Raw genomic sequence first — 24,354 nt, 5'->3', positions numbered from 1 at the left:
TAATAATTACATATATATACATATACTTATTTTGTAGTTATTTGCTTAGCCACAGAAGATCAGAATGCCTATTTCAATGTTTAAGGCTAATTTAATAGTCTGCACAAAACTTTTTGAGGCCTATGCTGCTGCTGCTGCTAAGTCGCTTCAGTCGTGTCCGACTCTCTGCGACCCCATAGACAGCAGCCCACCAGGCTCCGCCGTCCCTGGGATTCTCCAGGCAACACTGGAGTGGGTTGCCATTTCCGTCTCCAAGGCATGAAAGTGAAAAGTGAAAGTGAAGTCGCTCAGTCGTGTCCAACTCTTCACGACCCCATGGACTGCAGCCTACCAGGCTCCTCCGTTCATGGGATTTTCCAGGCAAGATACTGGAGTGGGTTGCCATTGCCTTCTCCATTTGAGGCCTATAGGTGCTGACAAATATCAGTCTAATTAAGGAAGTTCTTTCTTGTATTTTTGGTATAAAATTCTAGATTTAGTGCTTGATTCCAATTGGAAAGTCCAGTAAGGGAATTTTTTTTTAAGATTAGTGTTCAGTAGAAATCCTGCCTTTGTATCGCTATAAGACCACAGCCCAGAATACGTGAACACAGTATAGATTATCAAAAAAAAAAAAGAAACTCTTCAAGACTGAATAAGCATATTCTATAAGTACTTTTAGCTTCTTAAGTGAGCATTATATTGCTGTAAATTACTGGAATAAGAGTCTGATCCAAAAGATAACAACCACAATTATTACCAAAACTCCTACTTCACACAGCATACTTCCAGTGATCTGGACTTTCCTAAACAAAATGAATGAAGCCCACTCTGTCACCCATCCCGACACTTTTAAAACACTGTCTTTGGAAATGGTTTCTGTGATTTTCCTAGTAAGTGCTGAGGTTGCAGGCCAGTGGGTAGCCTCAGCCTACCAGGCTGTGAACCCATCTCTGTGGACACCCATTTCTGTAGGAGTCTTTGCGAGTTACTCATCCTCTCTGTACCTGGGGTTCCTCAGCTGTAAAACAGGCCCTGTCACAAAGTGCATTTTGTAAAGCAGAGGCTTAGCTGTGTCAGCGTTCATAAAGTCCATGTTAGACCTGGGATAGGCTCTCAATAACTGTTAGTTAGCAGCTTTGTTGGGCTTCTCAGGTGGAACAGTGGTAAAGAGTCTGCCTGCCAATACAAGAGATGTGAGTTCGATCCCTGGGCCAGGAAGATCTCCTGGAGAAGGAAATGGCAACCCACTCCAGTATTCTTGCCTGGAGAATTCCATGGACAGAGGAGCCTGGCAGACTACAATCCACGGAATTGGACACAACTGAGCACACACAGACATAATACCCTTATTAAATGCCCAGAAGTCTTCAAATACCATTACTCACAAATTCTAGCAAACACAATTTAATCACTTTCCACAATCATAAATCCAATTGATAAGAATTGTGTATGTTTGTGTGCGTGTATAGGTGTGTTTTCAATTACCCATCCTTCTCTCCCTCGTTCTCTCTGGATTCTCCCTTAGAAAACCACAAGTTTTCTTTTGTCCCTTAATTATCTCCTTTAATAAAATTTCAAATCTTGAGCTTTTTAAAGGCATGCTTTGTGATACAAATCTGAAAAGACAAGTTCTCTGTATGTATGAAGAGACGCCTTCTCAGCATTCTGCGAAAAAGTATTTTCACTGCTAAGCATAGCTGAGTGCTGCCATTATAAATCAGGGTCATCCAGGACAGTACAAACACTTGAACTCTGGATGTTACCTCCTATAGCGGAATACAGTTAATCCTCATTATTGCAAGTTCACCTACTCATTGGAATTTATTTCTCATCCCCACACAGTGCTTTCATGGTCATTCATGGTCATTCACAAAGTGATGAATAATCCGAGTTGCTCGATGCCTGAGTTTCAGGCTTAGGTCAAACAAAGTAATGCTCTGCCTTCTTATTTCAACTCTCATATCACAAATAAGTGTCCATTTTTCAGTCTACTTAGTGTCACATGTCAGAGAAGGCAGTGGCACCCCACTCCAGTGTTCTTGCCTGAAAAATCCCATGGACGGAGGAGCCTGGTGGGCTGCAGTCCACGGGGTCGCGACTGAACCACTTCACTTTCACGCATTGGAGATGGAAATGGCAACCCACTCCAGTGTTCTTGCCTGGAGAATCCCAGGGATGGGAGAAGCCTGCCCCCCCACAGGCTGCTGTCTATGGGGTTGCAGAGAGTCGGACACTACTGAAGTGACTTAGCAGTCACAGTTGTCACATGTTCTGCATTTTTGTGCTTTTTTGTTGGTGATTTCCCTGTTAAAAATGGTTCCCAAGGCTGAAATGCCATCTCACTAGTGTTCCTAAATACAAGGCTATGCTGTTTTACAGAGAAATTCATGTGTTAGATAGCATTCTTTCAGGCATGAGTTATGGTGCTGCTGGCTGTGAGTTCAGTGTTAATGCATCAACTATACATAAATAAGGTGTAAAATAAGGTGTCTTTAAACAGTAACACTGGAGTAGGAAATGGCAACCCACTCCAATATTTTTGCTTGGAAAATTCCATGGACAGAGAGGAGCCTGGTGGGCTACAGTCCATGGGGTCACAAAGGGTTAGACGTGACCAAACAAGTGAGCATGCCAACAGAAACACATAAAACAAAGTTATGTGTTGACTGGTTGACAAAAATATGGCCAGAAGCTTGCAGGAACCTAACTCTGTAATTTTTCTAGTAATAGAATTTGCCAATTTAGTGTTTCCAGTGACCTTATAGAACATATCTAGTCAAGTAATGAGAATCAACTGTACCACCTATAAGGAAAGTGGATAGAGGTAGACAGTACTAATTCATTAAAGAACTCAGTGGAGTTAGTTGGTTAGTTGAGTTAGTAACTTAGTTGGTTACTGAGTGAATACCTTCCCTTTTGTAACCAAGGATTCTGCAAGGCTTTTAAGTCTTGTTACAGTGAGACAGGAGTTTCCTCGATGGCTCAGAAGGTGAAGAATCTGCCCACGGTGCAGGAGGATCAGGGTTCGATCCCTAGGTTGGGACGATCCCCTGGAGAAGGGAATGGCAACTCACCCCAGCGTTCTTGCCTGGAGAATTCCATGGACAGGCAACCTGGCAGGCTATAGTCCACGGGGTGGCAAAGAGCTGGACACAACTGAGTGACTTATACAGTGAGACAATGAACCTATGTTGCCTGGAATATGGGGCCTTTTCATCTGAACTTTATGTTATCTAGTGCAGAGGAAGTACCTGAAAACTAACATTCATGGATGTCCCAAACCCACTTTTCCTGAGATCCTAAGTACAAGAGGAAAGGCAGCATTCAGAGCCACCCTGACTTTTCACTGGTTCATGGGATACCTTCCAGCAGCCCTGCACTGAGTCATCGCCAGGTCCCGGTGAGAAAGTAGAAAAAGCCCAACCTGCATAACCATAGTAGTGTGCTATTTCATCCACTGATCTCATCTGCTTATCAGATGTATTCAAATAGCACCTCTGGCCTGCTTCCCTGCCTCCACAACAGAAATTGCTGGGTGTGACTCAGTCAAGTGTAAGAATGAACACCAACAGAGAAAGGTGAACTTGGGCTTGCCAAAGCTCAGGAGCAGGCCATCACAGAAGCAGGCAGATACAGTTAAGGACAGCAAAAACCCAGATAGAACCTGAAACACTGACAACATTATTAAGCTACTGAATGACCACAGAGTCTTCCAGCCAGAGCTACTCTTTCAGGAAATAACTGAAAGTTTTATGTTTTAAGCCACAGTTAATTATAATTTGTTACTTGCATTTAAAAGCATCTTAACACTGTTCCTTGATTGGTGGTTTGTTCTGCACAGTGAACTGATAAGTGATTACCCAAAGAAGACATAATCCATGAAGAAAATAACCTGAAATATACTGCATATTTATTCTACTGGTCAAACTTAAAACCATTTTAATGCTATTAACAGTGTAGTCTTTGCTCTTTTGAAAACAGTGACACATGTCTCCTCAAGCTTTTCCAGTCTCACCTAGAACACTACATTAAAGAAACACAATTATCCCACTTAACAATTTGGTGAAGAAAGTATTTAAGAATAGGGAAAAATGTTCCCTCCTTTATCAAGAAAAAAAAAAGTCAGGTTACAGAAAAACAGGGTATGAACTCTATGAAAATATTCTTGCTAAAAATATAAAGATGGGTAATGGAAAGAAAGATGTTTAAAAAGATTTATACCAAAATGTTTATCTAAAGGTGACTTTTACTCTCCTATTTTTTCTTGTGTTTCCTAAATTTTTGACAATGTATAATTTCAAGTTACTTGTACCAGGCCTATACACTGAATGAAGTAACTAAAACTACAAAGAAACTAAAAAAAAAAAGAAAAAAAGCCACAACTTAATAGGAGTTTATTCCCTTAAAAAGTGTTTGTGACAATACACATATTTATCAAGATGCATCCTAATACTTTTCTACATAAAAATCTTCATAAAAAAGTAAAGATTTTATGTATATCTCCTAATTCTAGGCCTCCATACACATATAATTTGATGAAAAACAATGCATATACAAACTTCAGGAACTAGTGTGGAAATATTAAATCTTTAAACTCAGCTGAACTCATGAGAAAACAAGAGTATTGTTTTGTATTTTCAGGTGGAAAAAAAGCAATTTAAGCCAACTACTGAAGACAACTGGCGTGCTATTGATGGTCTGACCCAAGATCAATGAAAACACAGTTTATAGCAATACTTGGGTAAATTAGTATATTCCAAATGTTCTAGACTTGGAATATAAACAGGGCATTTGGAGCCGTTATACTGTAACCACCTAAAGAAAATAGTTTAAATCTATTAGAGCACATCTAGACAAGATAGACTATAAACATAAAAGAGACTGTATTCTACTCACTAAGAAAAATTTTATCCTGAAAGGAGTATACAATTGCACCATTTTTCATTAGAATCTATGTTCCAGTGAGTCCCTTGGATAGCAAGGAGATCAAACCAGTCAATCATAAAGGAAATCGACCCTGAATATTCACTGGAAGAACTGAGGCTGAAGCTAAAGCTTCAATACTTTGGCTACTTGATGCAAACAGCCAACTCATTGGAGAAGACTCTGATGCTGGGAAAGATTGAGGGCAGGAGGAGAAGGGGATGACAGAGGATGAGATGGCTGGATGGCATCACCGACTCAATGGACGTGAGTGTGACCTAACTCCGGGAGACAGTGAAGGACAGGGAAGCCTGGTGTGCTGCAGTCCATGGGGTTGCAAAGACTAAGACACAACTTAGCAACTGAACAAGAACAATATTTCAATGTGAGAAGGTAGGATGAGCATAATTCACCAGCTTGAGTCCCTATACCCTTTCCCTTCAGCATTGCTGGGGAAACAGGAGGCTCTGGATACCAAATGTTTTGTGGGGAAGAAACAATCTCCTCAAAACTAAGCTTTTCGTTCCTTAGCTAAGAAATAATTCTCAAAAACACAGTTGAGTCTTTTTTTTTTTTTTTTTGGTCCAATTTATTCTGTGCAGATTTCCATTGTGAGTGTGTTAGTCTATGTAATAATGCAAGTTTTAGAAAGCAGCTCTCTGGTTTGCCTGAACTATCCACATAAATACCACCAATACAAGCCTACATAGCAGCTGCAGGATGTTGACCATTTCTTATCTGCCTCAGCAGAACTAAAGGAGGGATAAGCATCAACATTAGCTCAATTAAAAAAAAAATCCAATAATTAATAAAGATTTCTTTGTAAAAGTACCACAATATTCATATCATATGGCACGGAAATGAAAGCCTATTTTCAAGATAAAGTATAAATAGATATCAAGTGTTTAAAATATGTGAAAATTTGTTTGAACATTAAAAAATTTATCCAAGTTTATAATGTGAAAATTTCTGTTTTAATGTTTTACAAAGTCAAGGACAATCGTATAGCCCTCATCCTCTACCAGTTGGAACTGTATCTACATACTCAGAGATTGTGCCAATCAGAACATCATATATCCAATAGGCTGTAATTTTGGTATTAGACTCATAAACATGTTGCTCTAGAATATGAAATGATGAACAATTTCTTATGCTTTATTTTAGAGTACTTGTCAAATCAAAAACAATTTTTTTTCTCCACGATAGGAAAAAAACTTGCCTTAAAAAATTACCTGAAAAGGAATAAAGGTATTTTTTCTTCTAATGTTACAGAAGTCATAAATGTTTAGCAAATTTTAAAATTTACTTCAAGAAATATTATTTTTTAAGGAAAGTTAACACTCTTTTAGGAAAATCAAGTCTAATATACCTAACACATATTAAATATGCAGTATTTTCCTTATAGTGAGTATTTTCTTTTTTGCTCCTTTAGAATATTTCTAACCATACTTCTTGTTTTCTTGTTTCCAAAAAGAACACTTAAGTTGTCTGGAGTTTAAGTAAGGGACTTTTTCTGAATTTACAAAAGGTAAAACCAAAATCTCATCATTAAATCAATTACAGAAATTTTGTTTTACAAACTATATCCCATAGGATTTGGAGCCATTCTCCTCCACCCTCTTTTCTCTGCTCCAGTGACCTTTTGTATGTTGACTGAGCAATGCAAAGACTCTTATGGAAAAGGAACACCAAGTCTTCCTAGACACAGCAAACTATAAACAAAACATTACTTCTCATGTGCTCACATGGAAATCCCTGTTTCTCTCTTCTAAGAGGAAATACAGAAGCAAGCGTTCAAAGCAATGCCCCAAAGTGATTAGATCTCTGCAAGGCAATCCTGTGAAAAAGGTCTTCTCACTTAGTTCCCACCCAGATCCCTGGTCCCTCCTACGGACCAGACATACCAGATTCTCTGGCTCCACACAGGCTGGCCTCTGGACTAGACTGGTCCTTTTACCCCTTATAACCTTCACTGCAGAGAGTAACTAAATCCTTCCAGCGCCACTAAATCAGACTCCGTCTCCCAGGCAATGGGCAGTGCTGGAGTATTTGTTAATGATATATCCAAGGTACGTGTGCACAGTCTATTTCCAGATGCCACAAGGTCCCTGAGCCAATTATTCTATTGTTTTTTGCTCTCCAGAGGCAGGTTTATGTTTAACCTTTTATTGCTGTTGGATTAGATGACTCTAGTCCCTGGGGAACCTTTGCCCTATTAGATACATTCCTGAAACCCAGACGTAAAAGTTGTCATGTTCACGTCAAACAAGTGTCTGTTATAACCTTCCCTTAAAAGCAGGACCCTTACTACTAACAACAACAACAACAAAAAACCAAACTGTATAATTTGGAATTGGAGAGAGAGAAATTTACTGTGACCTCAATCAACAGCATGGCTTCAGTCAGTTCAGTTCAGTCGCTCAGTCGTGTCCGACTCTTTCCGACCCCATGAATCGCAGCACGCCAGGCCTCCCTGTCCATCACCAACTCCCGGAGCTCACTCAAACCCATGTCCATCGAGTCAGTGATGCCATCCAGCCATCTCATCCTCTGTCGTCCCCTTCTCCTCCTGCCCCCAATCCCTCCCAGCATCAGGGTCTTTTCCAATGACTCAACTCTTTGCATGAGGTGGCCAAAGTATTGGAGTTTGAGCTTCAGCATCATTCCTTCCCCAGTATGGCTTACCTCTACCTTAATCTGATGAAGTACATTTATGTGAAGTAAGAATGTGCATTTCTGTCCTCACAAAATGCTTTTATGTTTAAGTATGCTGCTTAATGTTTATTAAAACTAGTGGTTTTTAAAGTAATTTTTACCTTATATTGGATAATACACCATTGTAAAATAAAGCCTGTCTTTTACTATGAAGTAAATATATTATAGTTAATGTAAAAAATGAAAAAAAAAAATGACCAGTATGCAAAATCTCACCACCCTACATACCCAGAATGTAATATTAAAAAAATTATGGAAAACTGGAAGAGCAAAAAGAAAAATAATAACCATCATTTTACACAACTACTTTTTACTATTTTGGTATTATTTTATTCCTGATTTTTTTTCCCTTGTGTCTATAATCCCACCTTCCCTACCACTTTAAGCAAACTTTTGACTTCTTTCTGATTGGAGTATTATTATTTCAAGAAGGTATTACTCGGTCCATAATTTACTTAAGGACAACATAAAGAGATGTTGAACAATAATACATCTGAGAGTAACAGCCGTGTGCATTCATGCATGACTTTCCTGGTGGCTCAGTGGTAAAGATTCTGGCTGGCATTGCAGAAGACAGCCTGCTAATACAGGGTTTGGTCCTTGCCTTGGGAAGATCCTCTGGAGAAGGAAATGGCAACCTACTCCAGAGCTGCCACGTAGAGAGGAGCCTGGTGGGCTACAGTCCATGGGGTTGCAGAGTCAGACAGGCCTTAGCCACTCAACAACAACATCCATGCATACCTGCTTTCATCTAGTCCACACACAGTAAGGGCAACTACATGCCAAATTCTGTGATAGGCACTTATTTCAAAGACAGAAGAGAGAAAAGTCAAAGTTGCTCAGTCGAGTCCGACTCTTTGTGACCCCATGGACTGTAGCCCACCAGGCTTCTCTGTCCATGGGATTCTCCGGCAAAAATACTGGAGTGGTTTGCAATTTTCTACTTCAGGGGATCTTCCTGACACAGAGATTGAACCCAGATCTCCTGCATTGCAGACAGATTCTCTACCATCTGAGCCATCAGGGAAGCCCAATACAGAAAAAAGAATACTAATCTATTTATGAGCCAAATGCCAGCAGACCACAAGAAAAGTAGCAACAGATTTTGATGGGTGGGGAAGAGAAGGGATTTGTATTTGAATAGGCCTGGGAGAAGGGCTACTTCAATAGGTAACATTAGGAAGATAATCTTGGAGCTGGATTTTGAATGACCTTTCAAATCAATCAGGAAAATCTGGATTTATCCTACAGGCAGTGGGAAACCACTGAGAACTTTTTACCATAGGAGTGACAGGAGAAGGCAGACAGCTGGGGTAGGAACGTGAGCAAGGAGAGATGGAGGTAGGGAACAAACGTAGTGATGGGGGCCTGAAGGAGGGGACTGGCAGTGGAAACCACTGAGAGAAAGCAAATTGAGGGCCAGATCACAAAGGTCTTCACTGTGCATTAGGGATACGGTGCTGGGCAGCTTGATATCCTGGTCCCAGGGGGCTGACAAAGTAGGCAAAGCAGGCTGGAAGAGGAAGAGGCATCCAGTGTGTGAAATCAACCACCTGAGAAGACAGACCCAGAGACTGAGATGAATTCAGCAGTTACCGGGGCAGCGCTCCTCGCTGACACAAGTCTCAGCTGGGGAGATCCTTCCCAGCATCTGGGCCCCACCGTGGACCCGTCAACTCTGAATCTCGGAGATGAAGCCCGTACACGAGTATTCCGAGGAAAAACTCTCCATGTGACCCTGGCCCAAACGCCTGGTTAAGGATCGAGGACACAGTTCTCAAACAGTTTTTTTTTTTTTTTTAACCCCCAAGCTACCCTTTTGTCGGCAGTGAGCCCAGTAATTATAAAGAACTGGAGAAGAGTTGAGCACCAACCAAAGCAGTATAATCACAAACAATATCAGCCATCATGAAATACAGTCCAAAAGATGTTTCTGCAAACAAGAAAGCAGGAACAGTCACTGAAAAGCAACCACAACTAAAGACGACCCCGGTGGCTCAGGGTTAACAGAGAATCCTTAAAATTTCCAGAATGTCATATACAATAGGAGCTTTGTAATGTCCCCAAGCACCATGTGGCAGACTTTTCAGCGGAATACTAAATTAGAAGTCCCCCCTCGCCGGCTGCACCTTTAACATAGGCCTACTCATTTTAATGGATAAGTGCCAACTTTGAGTAAGTTTTAATATATTTCTGAGGAATTTCCTAGTAGGTAACATTTAATTATTCAAAAGTATAGGAGTTCTAATTTTTTATTTTTTACAAGTATCCATGTGGATTACCAGAGGACTGCTGATGATATTCTAAAAAAAAAAAAAGCCTAGAGAGGAGATAGGAGTCATTTTCAAATGCATCCAAGACAGTCACGCAGATGTGAGGATAAACTGCAGCTAGTCAGGAGTAGGAGGATCATAACTTTCAGGCAGTAATTAGAACAGTCTTCTAATAATCAGAGCCACCCCAAGTAGAAAGGAGCTTCCCGAGAAAGTTCTCAGGTTCTTTCAGTGGATGATCAAGTAAAGAATAAGGAAGTGCTTTGCCCAATCAGAGGCTTCCTGGTGGCTCTGGTGGTAAAGAATCCGCCTGCAACGCTGGAGACCTGGGTTTGATCCCTGGATTGAGAAGATCCCCAGCAAAGGGCATGGCAACCCACTCCAGTATTCTTGCCTGGGAAATCCCATGGACAGAGGAGGCTGGCGGGTTACAGTCCATGGAAATGCAAAGGTTCGGACACAACTGAGTGACTAACACTTGCCCGGTTAGGAGACTAGCCCTAATGATAACACACACAGAAATGCTATCAGCTATAACCTTCTCTATAGTCAAGAAAAGATCATTTAAGACATTACCTGTGTCTCTCCTTCTTGCCCCAAAAACAAAGTAAAAATGAACAATGATGTGAGGCATCATGATAATCTTTCTTCCCCCTACTGATTAGACCATACATTTTGAATGTTAAGCTGTTCTGAATTCATAACAACCAGAAACAATATAGGATGAGTACAGCTGAGTCTTTTAAATGTATCAATGTGGAATATGGACCATTTTTTTGAGCTAACAATGAATGAAACCATGGACTAGAATCTTATGCATTTCAGATTTGTTGTCCATTACTCAATAAAAAGATAAACCTATCAAGTCATGAAATATTAAAACTAGCCCATCCTCATTTATTCTATCTCTATTAAAAATTTAATTTACTTCAACTTACAAAGGAAAAAAATTAAATGTGTGAGGCAGTACATAATTTTTCAAACATCTTTTAGGTGGATGTCAGCAATACTTTTGAAGAATCCTTTAATATAGAAAATTTAATTAAACCACCTATTTTTTTTTTCTGATTAGGATCACTATGTTCCTCAATCTCTTAATCTTCTCTTAGTTTTAGAGTCAGTACCAAGTGTTGCAGTCCTTTGTGGGACCATTTCTCACAAGAACGTAAGTTTTTACCTATAAGATTTCCTACCTATCAGACAATAAAAGAAAGCAAACATAACTGCTCTGAGAACTTAAGCCAAAAACAAACAAGCAAAAAGAACAAACTTGTTTCATTTTATGGATTGCTGGAGCATTCTCCAAGTCAAAACTGCTAGTGTTAAAAGCACAAATTCCAAGTAGCTACAACACTAGGTCTTAAAGAGGAATCACTTTACAGTGGATAGGGTCCCAGTGGTCAGGCCACGTATGAGTTAAGTATTAGTAATAACAGGTTAATTATAAAACATCTCTAATAGCATGGCACATTTTACCTGTGCTCTCATCACAAAGAGAGCTCAAGCTGCCCACTGCAAGGTCAACTCCCGGCCTAGAAGGAGAGCTGTTAGTTTGTATCCCCAGGAGTTCCAAAGTAAAATTTGAAATTGGGCCCCTTACACTGGAAGGCAGGAAGAAAGCAAAAAAGAAGGCAGCCGCTGGAGATGGGTAGGTGGCAGGTGATAAGCAAGGGACTCACCTCTCAGGCTAGTCTAGGGCGGCTGCCCACAAGAGCTAAGAGTCCATATACCGTCCTTAACGAGGCTCACTGTGCATAGCATCCAGATGATCTCAGCAACACATCACCCTCTCAAGACTGCATCCCTGAAACGGCTCCGGCTGTGGGAACGGCGGGCAAAACACATTCCAAGCGCAGGTGAGGAGCCTTGATTGCCCAGGGCTGGCTTTCTGGTCAGCTGGGGGCCACATATTCTTGATGACCTCCCCTAATGTCAAGAGGTCTATTTCTACAGTGAAATATTAGAAATTTAATATGCTCAACCTAACATGTAAGGGAATGGTTACCTAAATTAAAGTTCAAACAACACAATGCTAAATAGCCACTGAAAATTATACCTATGGAGAGGAGAGGTTTTAGTGACATGAAAAACATTTATAATGTAAAGAGGAAACAAAGCAACATATAAAGTTGTAATGAGGCAGTAGGTGAATGAAAACTATCCAGTGCAGTCCCTGGCATATAATAGGCAACTCAGTCCATGGCTGACATCCACTGAAAGATCTAAAGTATATAAAAATCTTAAAAACAAGGCTGAAAGAAATGTGGCAAATAACAGTGGCTACCTCTGGATAAGAATTAAAGATGTTTTCTTTCCGGAATCTTTATGCTTTTTAACGTTTCCCTTTCTTTTTTCTATAATAAATACTTTTAAAGTCAGGAAAAGAATTTAAAACAAATTTTTAAAGAAGCCCAACAGGCTCTCTTTATTTCTTCACACTGTAGGAACTGACCTTTAAGAACAGGGCCATCTCCAAGTCATATGTATGGGTGTGTGTGAGTCTGTGCATGCATGCGTGCTAAGATGCTTCAGTGGTGTCAGACTCTTTGCGACCCTATGGACTGTAGCCCGCCAGGCTCCTCTGTCCATAGGGTTTTCCAGGCAAGAATGCTGGAGTGGGCTGCCCTCCTCCAGGCATCCAATCCATATCTCTTATGGCTCCTGCATGGGCAGGTGGGTTCTTTACCACTAGCGCCACCTGGGAAGTCCATAAATATAAATACAAACATAAACATATATAAATACACTCTTTCCCCCTGCTGACAGGCAGTATAACAGGCAGAAACACAAGCCTGGAGTCTAGAACCATGCTGAGTGGACAAAGCAAAGAGCATAGAAAAGCAGACAGGAAGTATGCTTTCTAAGAAATGTTCCAAGTCTGTGTGTCATGGTTTGAGATGAAACTGAAATATTTTATGATAGAAGCATTATTAAAGGTGATAGGGCTTTCCACAATTTTAAAAGTACTGATAGATTTTGATTAAGTAACATCCCGAAAGTAATAATTCTGCATGATTACAGTACCTATATCTACATCGGGCAATTATAACATTCATAGTGCTTTTTCTGGTTATTCTTGCCTTAAGTGTTCAGGATCCACTTATTGAACAACAGGAAACAGACACTGTAAGATCCTAAACTAAAAACCGCAGATTTCTCCCATGTTGACAGGGCTGCCAAGTTTCCAAGCACATTTTTTTATTGATTGAATATTTATTCTAACACAAACAGGGGGACAATTAAGGCCTCGGTGACTAAGCTCTGGTCAATGCTGGAGCCTATTTCTCTTTTTTTTTCGTCCCTACATATAAATTCCAACCTGTGAAACTTCATTGGGCCTCATTTCCTGTTGTTTAAAATCAAAAAGACAATACATCAAAGGGTTCTTGGGAGAATTTAGTCATTAACATATATAAAACATTTTAAAAGAATGCCTGCAATCAGTAAATGACCATGTTCTCAATTATTAGTATCATTACTTCAGAATGAAGAAAACTTACCCTCCTTTCTAAGATCTTTAAATCTATGTCAAAAAGTCATAAAATTGAAAGGAAACCACAGACCTTGATATTTAGAGTAACTTTTTATAGCGCTTATTGTAATGATAACCACTGCTATACCAGTGCTTTTAAATGCTTAAGACATCCATAGACTTCAAGAGAAATCTCACACATAAAAAAAAAAAAAAGAAAATTTCAGGGGTAAACCTTTTCATCCTTTTCATCTGGCTTTCCTCCATCAGCCACTGCCACCCCCCACCCCACCACCTCACTGAGGCTCCTAAAACAAGATCATGAAATTCTCAACTTCAAAGCATTCAATTCAACTGAACCCACTTCACCTGAAAACGTCAATTGCCCCAATTGGAGTGAGCTGAGTATCTTAAAAACTTTTAAACCGTACTTCTATTATAAATAGAAGGAACCAGGCAACTGGGACTTGAGGGTTTCTCCTACTACTACCTATATTGAGATTTTAAAAAATTATTGACTGGGGTTAAATCGAAGTACTAAATGTTCAAATTTTGCAGTTTTAAGAAATTTACTAAAATAGTATTATTTAGCTTAAAAAATTGACAAAATACTCAAATTAGGACCTATTTTGCAGCGAATTTTAGAAAAGCACATTGGGTTCAGGAAGATGCTTCTGTTGCTGTGTTTGTTGCACCAGGTAGCTTGTGGGATCTAAGTTTCCCAGCCGGGGACTGAACCTAGGCTCAGGGCAGTGAAAGCATCAAGTCCTAACCACTGGGCCTCCAGGGACTTCCGAAGGACGATGTTCTTCTATTAGCAGGAAATACACGAAAAGTGGGGTAGCAGCTAAGGGGTACCAATTTTCATTTTTTTTAAAAGTCACTTTAACATAGTTATGTGTATTTACAGGTTTGTGTGTACATATCTAAACATATACTTTTCTAAGTAAATGTATGGACATTTATGCATAAACATGCATTTCATTAATTTTGCCAGTCTTCAAAGAACGATCTTGTGTGCTGCCCATTAAGCGTTAATAGTCAATTCAAAAATTCAGCCACACAAAGGCTGTACTTTCATCAGGCAGGATTGTTTGGGGTCAGGCCCTGAACATTATCCTGCTTAAAAACCTGCCAAGGAGGGAAAGGAGCCACTGGGGCCAAAGGCAGGACAAGAGATGGACTCCTGGGGGCCCAGGGCAAAGGAGGGGCTCCAGAGACCAGAGGTGCTTCCTGGGGTGGAGGATGCAGCCACAGTGCCTCCCCCCTCCCTCTTCCACACCAGCTCCAGGCTGGCCTTTCCTTTTCACCCCTCTCCCCCACTAAGAACCTATGACACTGGCCGCATTCCTGTGTCCCCTGAATGTTCCCCACTCTTCACCCCTTCCTTTTGTGCAGACTCCATTACAATAAACTTTAAATAAAATCCCAGGAAAAAAAAAATCAGTCTCAGAATTTAAATGATTGTTTAAAAAAGAAAAATTAAGGGTTGAGCAAAAACATCTGAAAATTATCTTTAAGAAAATGAACCTTTCATTTGTACATTATTTTGGGCACGCAGGTTTAAATTTTAGAAAGTTCACAGTGGGTGACTGACTCAACAAAAGGGTTCCCAAAACTACCTGTCATTCTAATATACTAAGATAAATAACCTTGAAACTTAAAATCATGAGTACTCGGTACAGAAAGAAATCATGATAAAATTGTAAGCTTGATGACTTACAAATCTTAGATGTAAGCTTAGATGACTTAAAAAGATCTGTGATTCGGGATGCTTTTTGCTCAATGAACTTAAAATTACAAATCCATTTTCTACTCTAGGGCAGTTTTCTTTCAAAAAAGGATTCATCTTATAAAATTATTGTAAGTTAAATACAGTTAAGGATGCTGGCTTTCTTTTTTTTTTTTTTTTGGCTGTGCTGGGTCTTCATGGCCAAGCGTGGGCTTTCTCCAGTTGTGGAGAGTGGAGGCCACTCTCCAGCTGCAGCTCACAAACCTCTCACTATGGAGCACAGGCTCAATTGCCCCATGATATGTGGAATTTTCCTGGATCAGGGATCGAACCCGTGTCCCCTGCATTAGCAGGCAGACTCAACCTCTGGACCACCATGGGAGTCCGGATGCTGTTATTTTAAAGTTCTGAACTTTACATGTTCATATCTGCCTGTATATACTCACAGAAGATGTAAAGTTGCTCAGTTGTGTGAGATTCTTTGTGATCCAATGGACTGCAGCCTACCAGGCTCCTCTGTCCATGGAATTTTCCAGGCAAGAGTACTGGAGTGGGTTGCCATTTCCTTCTCCAGGGGATCTTCCTCACCCAGGGATTGAACCCAGGTCTCCTGCATTGTAGGCAGACGCTTTACCCTCTGAGCCACCAGGGAAGCCATATACTCACAATCAGAATACAAATAAAGAAATAAAGTTATGAGCCTTCACCTTTCAATAAAGCCATGTTATAGTTTCATTCAGGTTTCCTTAGACTATCAACAGGAATATCTGTGATATGGGTAGCTTTCCTAAGGTAAACTTTTCAGATAAGTGTCTGTGCTCTTCTAACAAAGATAAATGTAAATAAGTGGAGCAGATGGATTTGAAGCTAAGAATAAAAACAGAAAGCTAAGGCAAATTTGTGGACTGTTGTCTGCTTCTTATTAATAAAAGCCAGCTTAGCTCACCTGTATCCAGACATGAAAAATTAAGTGAATTGTAGCAACAATTTTTGGATAACTCATCTCAGAAAGTGTCGGACATGAAATATCCAGATCATTGAACCAAATATGAACTCTTGATATGCTGTACTCTACTTTACTTTGTTGGCTTAAGACAGGTCAGATGGCTATTTATGCTCTCCAAAGTATTTCTAAGTCTCCTTCCCCTCTCAAACTTTCCCACAAAATATTCTCCTTAAAGATAAACAGGCAAAGCAACTCTTGGATCTAGAGAGGACTGACTTTGTAATTAAATTCCAGTGTGATCCTGACACTTAGAATTTACTATCATCTAACATTAAAAGCACCAAGGAGTCGTGTCTAGACCACAAAATTTAACTTCCAATTTAACAAAAGGCTGATGTAAACATTTTATCATCATATGCATATTTATTACTAATGCGAATATAGAGACAGATAATCATAAAATAATTTACATTATTTCTGGAAACCCTAGAGAAACCAGACTGCATGAATAAAAGTTCTTCAATTCAGTTCAGTCGCTCAGTCGTGTCTGACTCTTTGTGACCCCATGAATCGCAGCACGCCAGGCCTCCCTGTCCATCACCAACTCCTGCAGTTTACTCAAACTCATGTCCATCAAGTTGGTGATACCATCCAGCCATCTCATCCTCTGTCATCCCCTTCTCCTCCTGCCCCCAATCCCTCCCAGCATCAAGGTCTTTTCACGAGTTAACTCTTAGCATGAGTTGGCCAAAGTACTGGAGTTTCAGCTTCAGCATCAGTCCTTCCAGTGAACACCCAGGACTGATCTTTAGAATGGACTGGTTGGATCTCCTTGCAGTCCAAGGGACTCTCAAGAGTCTTCTCCAAGACCACAGTTCAAAAGCATCAATTTTTCTTACACAATATTATTTGTAGGATCACAACAGAGATCACATTTTCCTCTGTATACATTTTTTCAGTGTTCTCATTCTTAACCTAGTGCACAAGAGGCCAACATCTCAAGTGCTTTCTAAAGTTTATTGAATGAATGTTAAGTTCCTCACACTTAGGATTTTCAATTTTAAGGCTAATATGAACTGTGATTCTCCAAACTAAATGGCAAAAACACAGTGGGTACATTGTGGACACAGTCGTTTCCTAGACAGCTGACCAAATTTGTATTGATTAAATGAGACATTGTGGCCTTTTCTGTCTTATGACCACAGACGGTACTGTTTTCCAGCCACTTTTCCTACAAAAACATGCAAGTCACAAGGAGGATTTTAGAGATCAATGCAAAGCAATTGTCACTACAGGAAAAACAGCCTGAAGTGTAATAGGCATTAGATGCTATATTTTGAGTAAAAATCTAACACAGGCTTATAATACTTTTGTTTTTTCATATTGAAATTGTATGTTACCTTCCAAATCTCATATCTAAGAAAAAACAAAGATGTGCAATTTCTTTTTAACAGTGTTTAATTTTTTCCTTAGTAAAAACCAATCTGTGGATAGTTTCCTTAGCCAGACAGTATTTACTTCTAAAAATCCCTACAGTATCTTATAAACCCCAAACACAGCCTACAAAATATAAAAACAATAAAATCTTTATAACCATTACCACGGGTGGAAAGAAAGTCAGAAAAATACACAAAGCAGTGAAAGGCTGGATGTGAAGGATGCCAGAGGGGAGCGGGGGAGGGTTTCATGAGGTTCTAGGCAAACCCTGTGATGACGTCACCTCACATACATAATATTACAGCAGTCAGCACAGGCCTCCTGCTTTCCTATTGGCCAACACCGTGTCAGCCGACATCAGAAGATAATCATCATTGGTCAGACAATTACAACTGAAGCAGTTAGCATCCACCACTGCTAGCACAGACCTGACAGGCTGCTGAAAGAGAAGGCAGAGCAGAGCCCAGCTGCCCTTCTCAGGCAATGAATTTTATGTCACCTTACCAATCCCTGGGCGATTTTGCCCCCTTTCCAGCAGACCTAATAAATGAAGTCAGCTATTTGTGAAAACAGGTAAAGGCCAGACATCTCATAAAAGAACAAAACGCCTCTTATTTTCAATGCTGTAAAATCACAAGGGCTTTTCAGTGTCAAATCAGAACTTAAAAATATTGTTGAGCTAAAAACAGGTATTTTCCTCTACTTCATGCAATATACTCTCATTTACCAGATAATACTACCCCGGATATTTTTTAATTGACATATAAAGATGAGGCTCAGGGTGATTCTCCAAGGCATACTTATTACTCTGCATTTTTCCATAGTTTTTCTAATGTATTATATGTGAAACTATTTGCTAGAAAAGTAAAATGGTTTATAGTATTTATCCCATGTCTAAAACAATGACTCATAAATTAATGAATCATTGTTTGAGCAGCAATAAATGATAAATTTGCCTCAGTTGAACTCTTTAGTTTATAAAAACACCACTTCAAAATAAGGGTCCTATTACATTAATAAGTAATAAAGTAAAGAATACAGATTATAGGATAAGTTTAATAAAGTGAAGTGGCTCAGTAGTGTCTGACTCTTTGCGACCCCATGGACTGTAGCCCTATCAGGCTCCTCTGGCAATGGAATTTTCCAGGCAAGAATACTGGAGTGGGTTGCTCTTTCTTTCTCCAGATCTTCCTGACCCAGGGATCGAACTCGGGTCTCCCACATTTCGGGCAGACAGTTTACCATCTGAGCCACCTGGGAAGCTTACTCAAGGGAAGGCCAAGTTTAATAAAGGCCTTCTTAAATCATATTCAAAGGTAGTGCAGACAGCACCCTGACAAAACAACACTCCTGACCTTCCTTACAATTCTTCAAAACACAGTGAGTGCAGCTTAATCTTTGAGAGATAAGTTATAACTTAATTCTGCAAACTGAGTTTTATTTGAGGCTATGTCTAGGGAATTTTTAAGGACAACCGAAAATAATTTGTCAAAAAAATAGAATAGAAGTTTCACAACATAGTTTTTCCTCCAGAAGCTATTTCAAGTCATCTGTAGTTAATGAGTCTGGCAAACGCAAGACCTTGTGCTTCCTAAACTTTCTCTCTCATCAAGAGGGGGTAAGCCTTGGTTAACAAGGGAAATGAAAAGGAAAACCTTCATATTCTTATACACCTAGTTCAAGACTTTTTGGCTGTTGACATTTTGGGAGAGGTTTATAAAATGGGCACCCAAGGATACTGGGAGAAATGCATACACTCTGGGATAAAAAAAAAAGCAAGCAAGAAATTAGGGTCAAAGAGAGAAAAAAAATCAGGAAGGGGACCCCCTAATATGTGACTATGGCATAGTTTTCAAAACTCAAGGGAAGCCAAGTATGCTAAGGTTCAGGTAGCAGTGCTGGCAATAAAATAGACATCCATCATCACCTTAACTCACTAGTAAGACTCTTCCCCAGCACCTGCCCTGTACAATGCATTCTTCAAGGTGTATTCAAGAGTGGAATGAGAAACATTCCCTGAAGAGATGATGGTCTAGTAGCAGGCACAGTGTGTGTTAGTCAACCAGCCATGTGCGTGTCCGACTCTCTGTGACCCCAGGGACTGCAGCCCGCCAGGCTCCTCTGGCCCTGGAATTCTCCAGGCAAGAATACTGGAGTGGGTTGCCATTTCCTTCTCCTAGGAGGCACAGACACACCTAAATACTTATGCATATGAATAAAAGCTAGGAAAGATACTGCCAGATGAAATGTACAGAAAGAGAGCGAAGAGTGGTAAGCGTCCAACAGGCGACGATAAATCGGTGCATTTTTTCCTATTTTCAGTCCCCAGAGGGTTAGGCCCTTTTTGATTCAGGGTGTACTGGTTCGTCAGTGGAGAAAGAGGCGGGAAATGGTACCAGGTGGTGGAAGTACAGGAAGTGGCCCCGGAGAAAATGCAACAAGAGAGTCTAAGAGGCAGTATGCACCGCAGAGGGGCAGGGAGCAGCCGGCCCGAGGCGGGGGGCCAGCTCCGGAGGGGCAGGTTCAACAAGGGTGCAGCAAGTTGGGAGACTGGTCAGATATTAGGAAACACAGAGAGCGCAGGGCCGACGGAGAAGGACTGAGCGGTGTGAGCAGACACCACGACAAACAGTTGCAGAGACCTTTGCCTTTTGCTGGTCCGCCGCGCGGCTCCCGGCGCCGGCCTCCCCAGCCGCCGCCCCCGCCCGGCCAGCAGCGCCACCCGCTACGCGGGCGGAGGAAGTGCCTGCAGAGAAGGTCCCTTTGGGGGGGCCCGAGGGAGGCTTGGTTTCCCCAAGCGCAGAGGCCTTAATTGTCTAAACTCCTACGGGATCAAGCCTCCCGGCGCACAACCGTCTTCCGGACCCACCCTCGGCGGCCCAGAGCGCTGCCGCACCTCCCAGCCTTCCGAGCGAATCGCGTGGCCCTCCTGGCTTCCGGCTGCCGCCCTCCGGCCCCCGCGCCCGAGGAAGCCCCCAGCCACGCCGCAGCAAGTGTGAGCCGAGCCGCGCGCCGCGCCCGCCCCAACCATCTCGGCCCAGCCGGCGCGCACGGCGCAGGGGGCGGGCCCGGCCTGGCTGAGGCCGCAAATGGCCAGCTGGTCCCCGGCAGGCCGGCCGCGAGGCAGGAGGCGGGAGCGGCGGCAGAATCTCCAGAGGAGAAGTTGAGCCCCCATTCCTGGGTTCCGACGCAGAGCACCCACCCGCCCCAGCCTCCAGGCGCGCTAGCGTCTCCGGTTTCCCATTGATGAGATGGGGGAGGGAAGGCAGGTCGTGAGGGTTCCGGGGGCACGCGCTAGCGCACGCGGCCGGCGGAATCCCACCACCTCCCGAGAGCCCCCTCGGGCCGACCCTCTCCAACAGTATCGAGGAGGCTGCCCGCAGCTAGCGGCCCAACTGGGGCTTGCCTTGGGCTTTCTCTCTACTGATCGTCAGACACGGGGTTGGGGGGGGGGGGGGTGTTTCAAGAATGTCTGCCACAGCAGCTCCGTCTACAAGCAAGAAGCGAGATGAACATACACACCCTCCCCTGTTAAATATTGCAAGGTGACACGGGATCGCTTCCCACACAGGGATTTCCAAAAGGACTGGCGGAGGAAACACAGTTAACAAGAAAGATGCTTTCCCCGGTTAGAAGTTGTGTGGGAAACACTCCCCAACCCCCCACCCCCAAGGACTCTGCGGACCCAGGCGTTTTTAATCTGTGTCTCAACTCCAATCAGCAGCTTCCCACTGAATTAGAATCGAGTGTGTCCAAAAGGCGTTTCCATAAAACAAACTTAATAATGGCGTGGCTCCACTCACTCGGATTCATTCATTTTTATTACTGTTTTCATTGTCCCCTCCTCCCCCACTCCCCGCCTCCGTCTCTTCATGAAACTGGAAAGGGATCCGCGTGGGGGGGAAAGGGTCCAGGAAAGGAGGAATCTGGCTGGGGAGCAGCAAAGAGGAAGACAGTGAAGTACGAGAGCTGCAAGGAGAAAGGAAGGACAGACAGGAGCGATGGGGAAAGGGCGAGGACCAGAGAGCAGAGGACGGCGGATGGCAGAGGGTTAAACAGAGCCGGAGACCGGGTCCTCCCTTCAATGCCTTTCACACAGTGCTTGCTGGAGGCCAAGCAAGAAAACCCAAATCTAGAGGGAAAGCTGGAGTAGCACAGGTACGGTCTGTGGCGTCTCTCCCGCCTTCCCTGTCGCACTCTATGTACACATGTATGTTCTACGTTATATAATCTATGTTGAAGATGCATGTGTAGCCACGGTTCACCCAGGGGCACCCACAGACTCACGCGCTTCATGCAGCCCCAATGTCTCCTGCACCGGGGAGACCCGGGAACTCAGCGATCCGCTCCCACTGCCCGCGGTTCCTCGCTCCATTCACGCCCCAGAAAGGGAGTACCGACATTTAAGGCACGCCGGGAAGACGCGCGGGGCTCCTGGGGACAGTGTCACACGAAAGCATCACCCACCAGTTTTCCTGCATCCACTGGATGGCTTCATTCTCGTTGAACTGCTTTTCGAATTCATATTCTTGTAGAGTCAACACTCTCATGTTCACTGGGGCTGATCGGAGTCGCTACGTGTTCTCTACACAAAATAAAAGAATCTGTAAAGCGCTAGATGTCGAGGGCTCTCCAGTCTGCTTCCCCCACCCACCCCCCAAGTCTTCCCCTCGGCGGTCGGTCTCCGGCAACCGGTCTCCCCAGCCTCTCAGCTACAGTCGGGGTTGAGCATTGCCTGCGCCTCCGCTCGCAGCTCCTCTCTCCGGGTCCTCCTCCTCCCGGCGTCCGCATCCACCGTAGGAGGAAAGGAATGCCTTGCGGTCTTAGTGCCCGCACGTTTGTCCATCACCCTTTTTACTTGTCTATGGGGAATCTCCTCCCCCTCGTGCGATCCGACAAATTTTAACCCTTTGCGAGAAAGAGCGAGACCTCTCTAGCCCCGGGGGCAGTTTTGTTTACGTAAAGGTGACTAGGGCAGAGGAGGAAGGACATGGAGGAAGAGGAAGTAGCCTTGAGATCATCCACAACGCCCAGTCCCGACCTCGTGGGCCGCCTAGCTTGGCCTTTGAATGAAGTTTCTGCAAACCTAGCGAAGCCCCAGGGCGAGCTTAGCACGGAGGCTATATGTAAATAATAAAACCTGCCCGCTTCCTAGCCAAGAACTGCAGGCGAATTTGCGGTGAGATGCCACGTAAAACGAACGCATTTTCTGCCTCCTAGCCCCCGGCGCCCCGTCCAGGTCACTCACCGCCGAGCTCTGGCTTTGACTCAGGGTAACTTAGGGTCGGCTCTGCGGAGCCCCCCAATCGCGTGCCGGCTGGGGATGCTGTGGGCGAAGGTGGCAGAAAGTCGAGAGTGACTAGAAGGCAGTAGAGGAGGGAGGTTAGGTGGAGGCTTTGGATATGGGAAAGGGTAGAGATAGTGAACTGAAACGGAGGGGTTAAGGAAGTTCGCAGATAGGAGAACTGGACCAACTGGTCCAATGCAAAAACTATTTATATGCATAAGAAATTCGCTTTATTTATTTTTTGGGTGTAGGTGGAACAGAATCACCTTTGAGGAGAGGGTTAAATGTGCCATTGACCCCTACTGATGTCCCAGTCTCACACCAGTTTTAATCTCAGTTTCCGTATACACCCGCTTTCTTTTCTCAGAGGGAAAGTATTTTTTTACTCTGTCCCTCTCTCCACTCATTCCCCACAAGTTAAGAAAAGTGAAATGGGACATAGAGGCATCTAATAATATACACATGTAACTGTAAGCTTAAAATATAATAACAACCTATGCTTTAAAAATTAGGTGGACATTAGGACCAAGAAGAAAATTCTCTTTCTCTGCACCTCCCCACCTCCAAGGCAGACCAAAGAGGATATTTTCATTTAAAGTCGAGTGCCTCAAACTACTGAAAACTGGAAAATGTGAGAACATCTCTTTAAATAAAGAGGATATAATAAAAAGTTAGAGTTTTTTAAAAAATCCAGTGTATATATATATATAGAGAGAGAGAGAGAGAGAGACTTCCCAGGTAGCACTAGTGGTAAAGAACCCGCCTGCCAATGCAGGAGACATCGGTACTCCCAATCCCTGGGTCAGGAAGATTCCCTGGAGGAGGGCATGGCAACCCACTCCAGGATTCTTGCCTGGAGAATCTCATAGACAGAGGGGGCCTGGTGGGCTACAGTCCATCGTATCACAAAGAGTTGGACACGACTGAATTGACTTTGCAGGCACACACACACACACACACACACATAAATGGCAAATTAATTTATAAGTTGATGCTCCCAAATATTCCATATACAAACTTTCCTCATCTCTCCATTTAAGGGTTGTTATTGTAGAGACTTCTGCAGCAAAAGTCTGAGTAAATCTGAAAGTACAGCTAGGCCAAAAGACTTAGTAGTCCTAAAGTGGAAGGTGGGTGTGGCCTGATATGATCAGGATTTTAGCACTGCACCTGGGCATGTGAGTAATCAATAAATATTTGTAAAGTGAAGTGATTTAAGTAGGTAAAAGAAGGGAGGCATGTTTCAGTTTGTCGCTCAGTCCTGTCTGACTCTATGCGACTCCACTGAGCCCACCAGGCTCCTCTGTCCATGGGATTCTCCAGGCAAGAATAGTGGAATGGATTGCCATGCCCTCCTCCAGTGGATCTTCCTGACCTAGGGATTGAACCCCCTCTCCTGCATTGCAGGTGGACTCTTTACCATCTGAGCCACAAGGGAAGGCTCCTGAAGAAGCAAGAAAAGTGAGAAAGGAAACAAGGGTGAGAACATCCAGCAAATATTTTGCTATATGTTGCAAGGATAAGTCCTACTTTTGCCTTAAAAAGATCCCGTTTTTAAACTGTTATTCTCACTAGGCATCATGTTAA

At 42.7% G+C, this 24,354-nt stretch overlaps 1 protein-coding gene across 3 annotated transcripts in view; it reads right to left on the bottom strand.

Moving 5' to 3' along the window:
* Positions 1-22,438, bottom strand: part of ELOVL6 (ELOVL fatty acid elongase 6) — a 138,077-nt gene extending 115,639 nt beyond the window's left edge. The window contains exon 1 of one of the 3 annotated variants that reach the window (XM_065907400.1): positions 21,948-22,438. In XM_065907400.1, coding sequence (XP_065763472.1) covers positions 21,948-22,030 — 83 coding nt within the window. In that variant the 5' untranslated portion in view covers positions 22,031-22,438. Of the gene's footprint in view, positions 1-6,809; positions 6,923-21,947 lie in introns of those variants that run through there. The other 2 variants (XM_065907402.1, XM_065907403.1) reach the window with 2 other exon arrangements.
* Positions 22,439-24,354: the final 1,916 nt, after the last annotated feature.

Source organism: Muntiacus reevesi, chromosome 16 (genome assembly GCF_963930625.1).
Source record: "Muntiacus reevesi chromosome 16, mMunRee1.1, whole genome shotgun sequence".
In the NCBI taxonomy this organism is placed as follows: Eukaryota; Metazoa; Chordata; class Mammalia; order Artiodactyla; family Cervidae; genus Muntiacus; species Muntiacus reevesi.
This window is presented reverse-complemented; position numbering and strand designations above follow the sequence as displayed.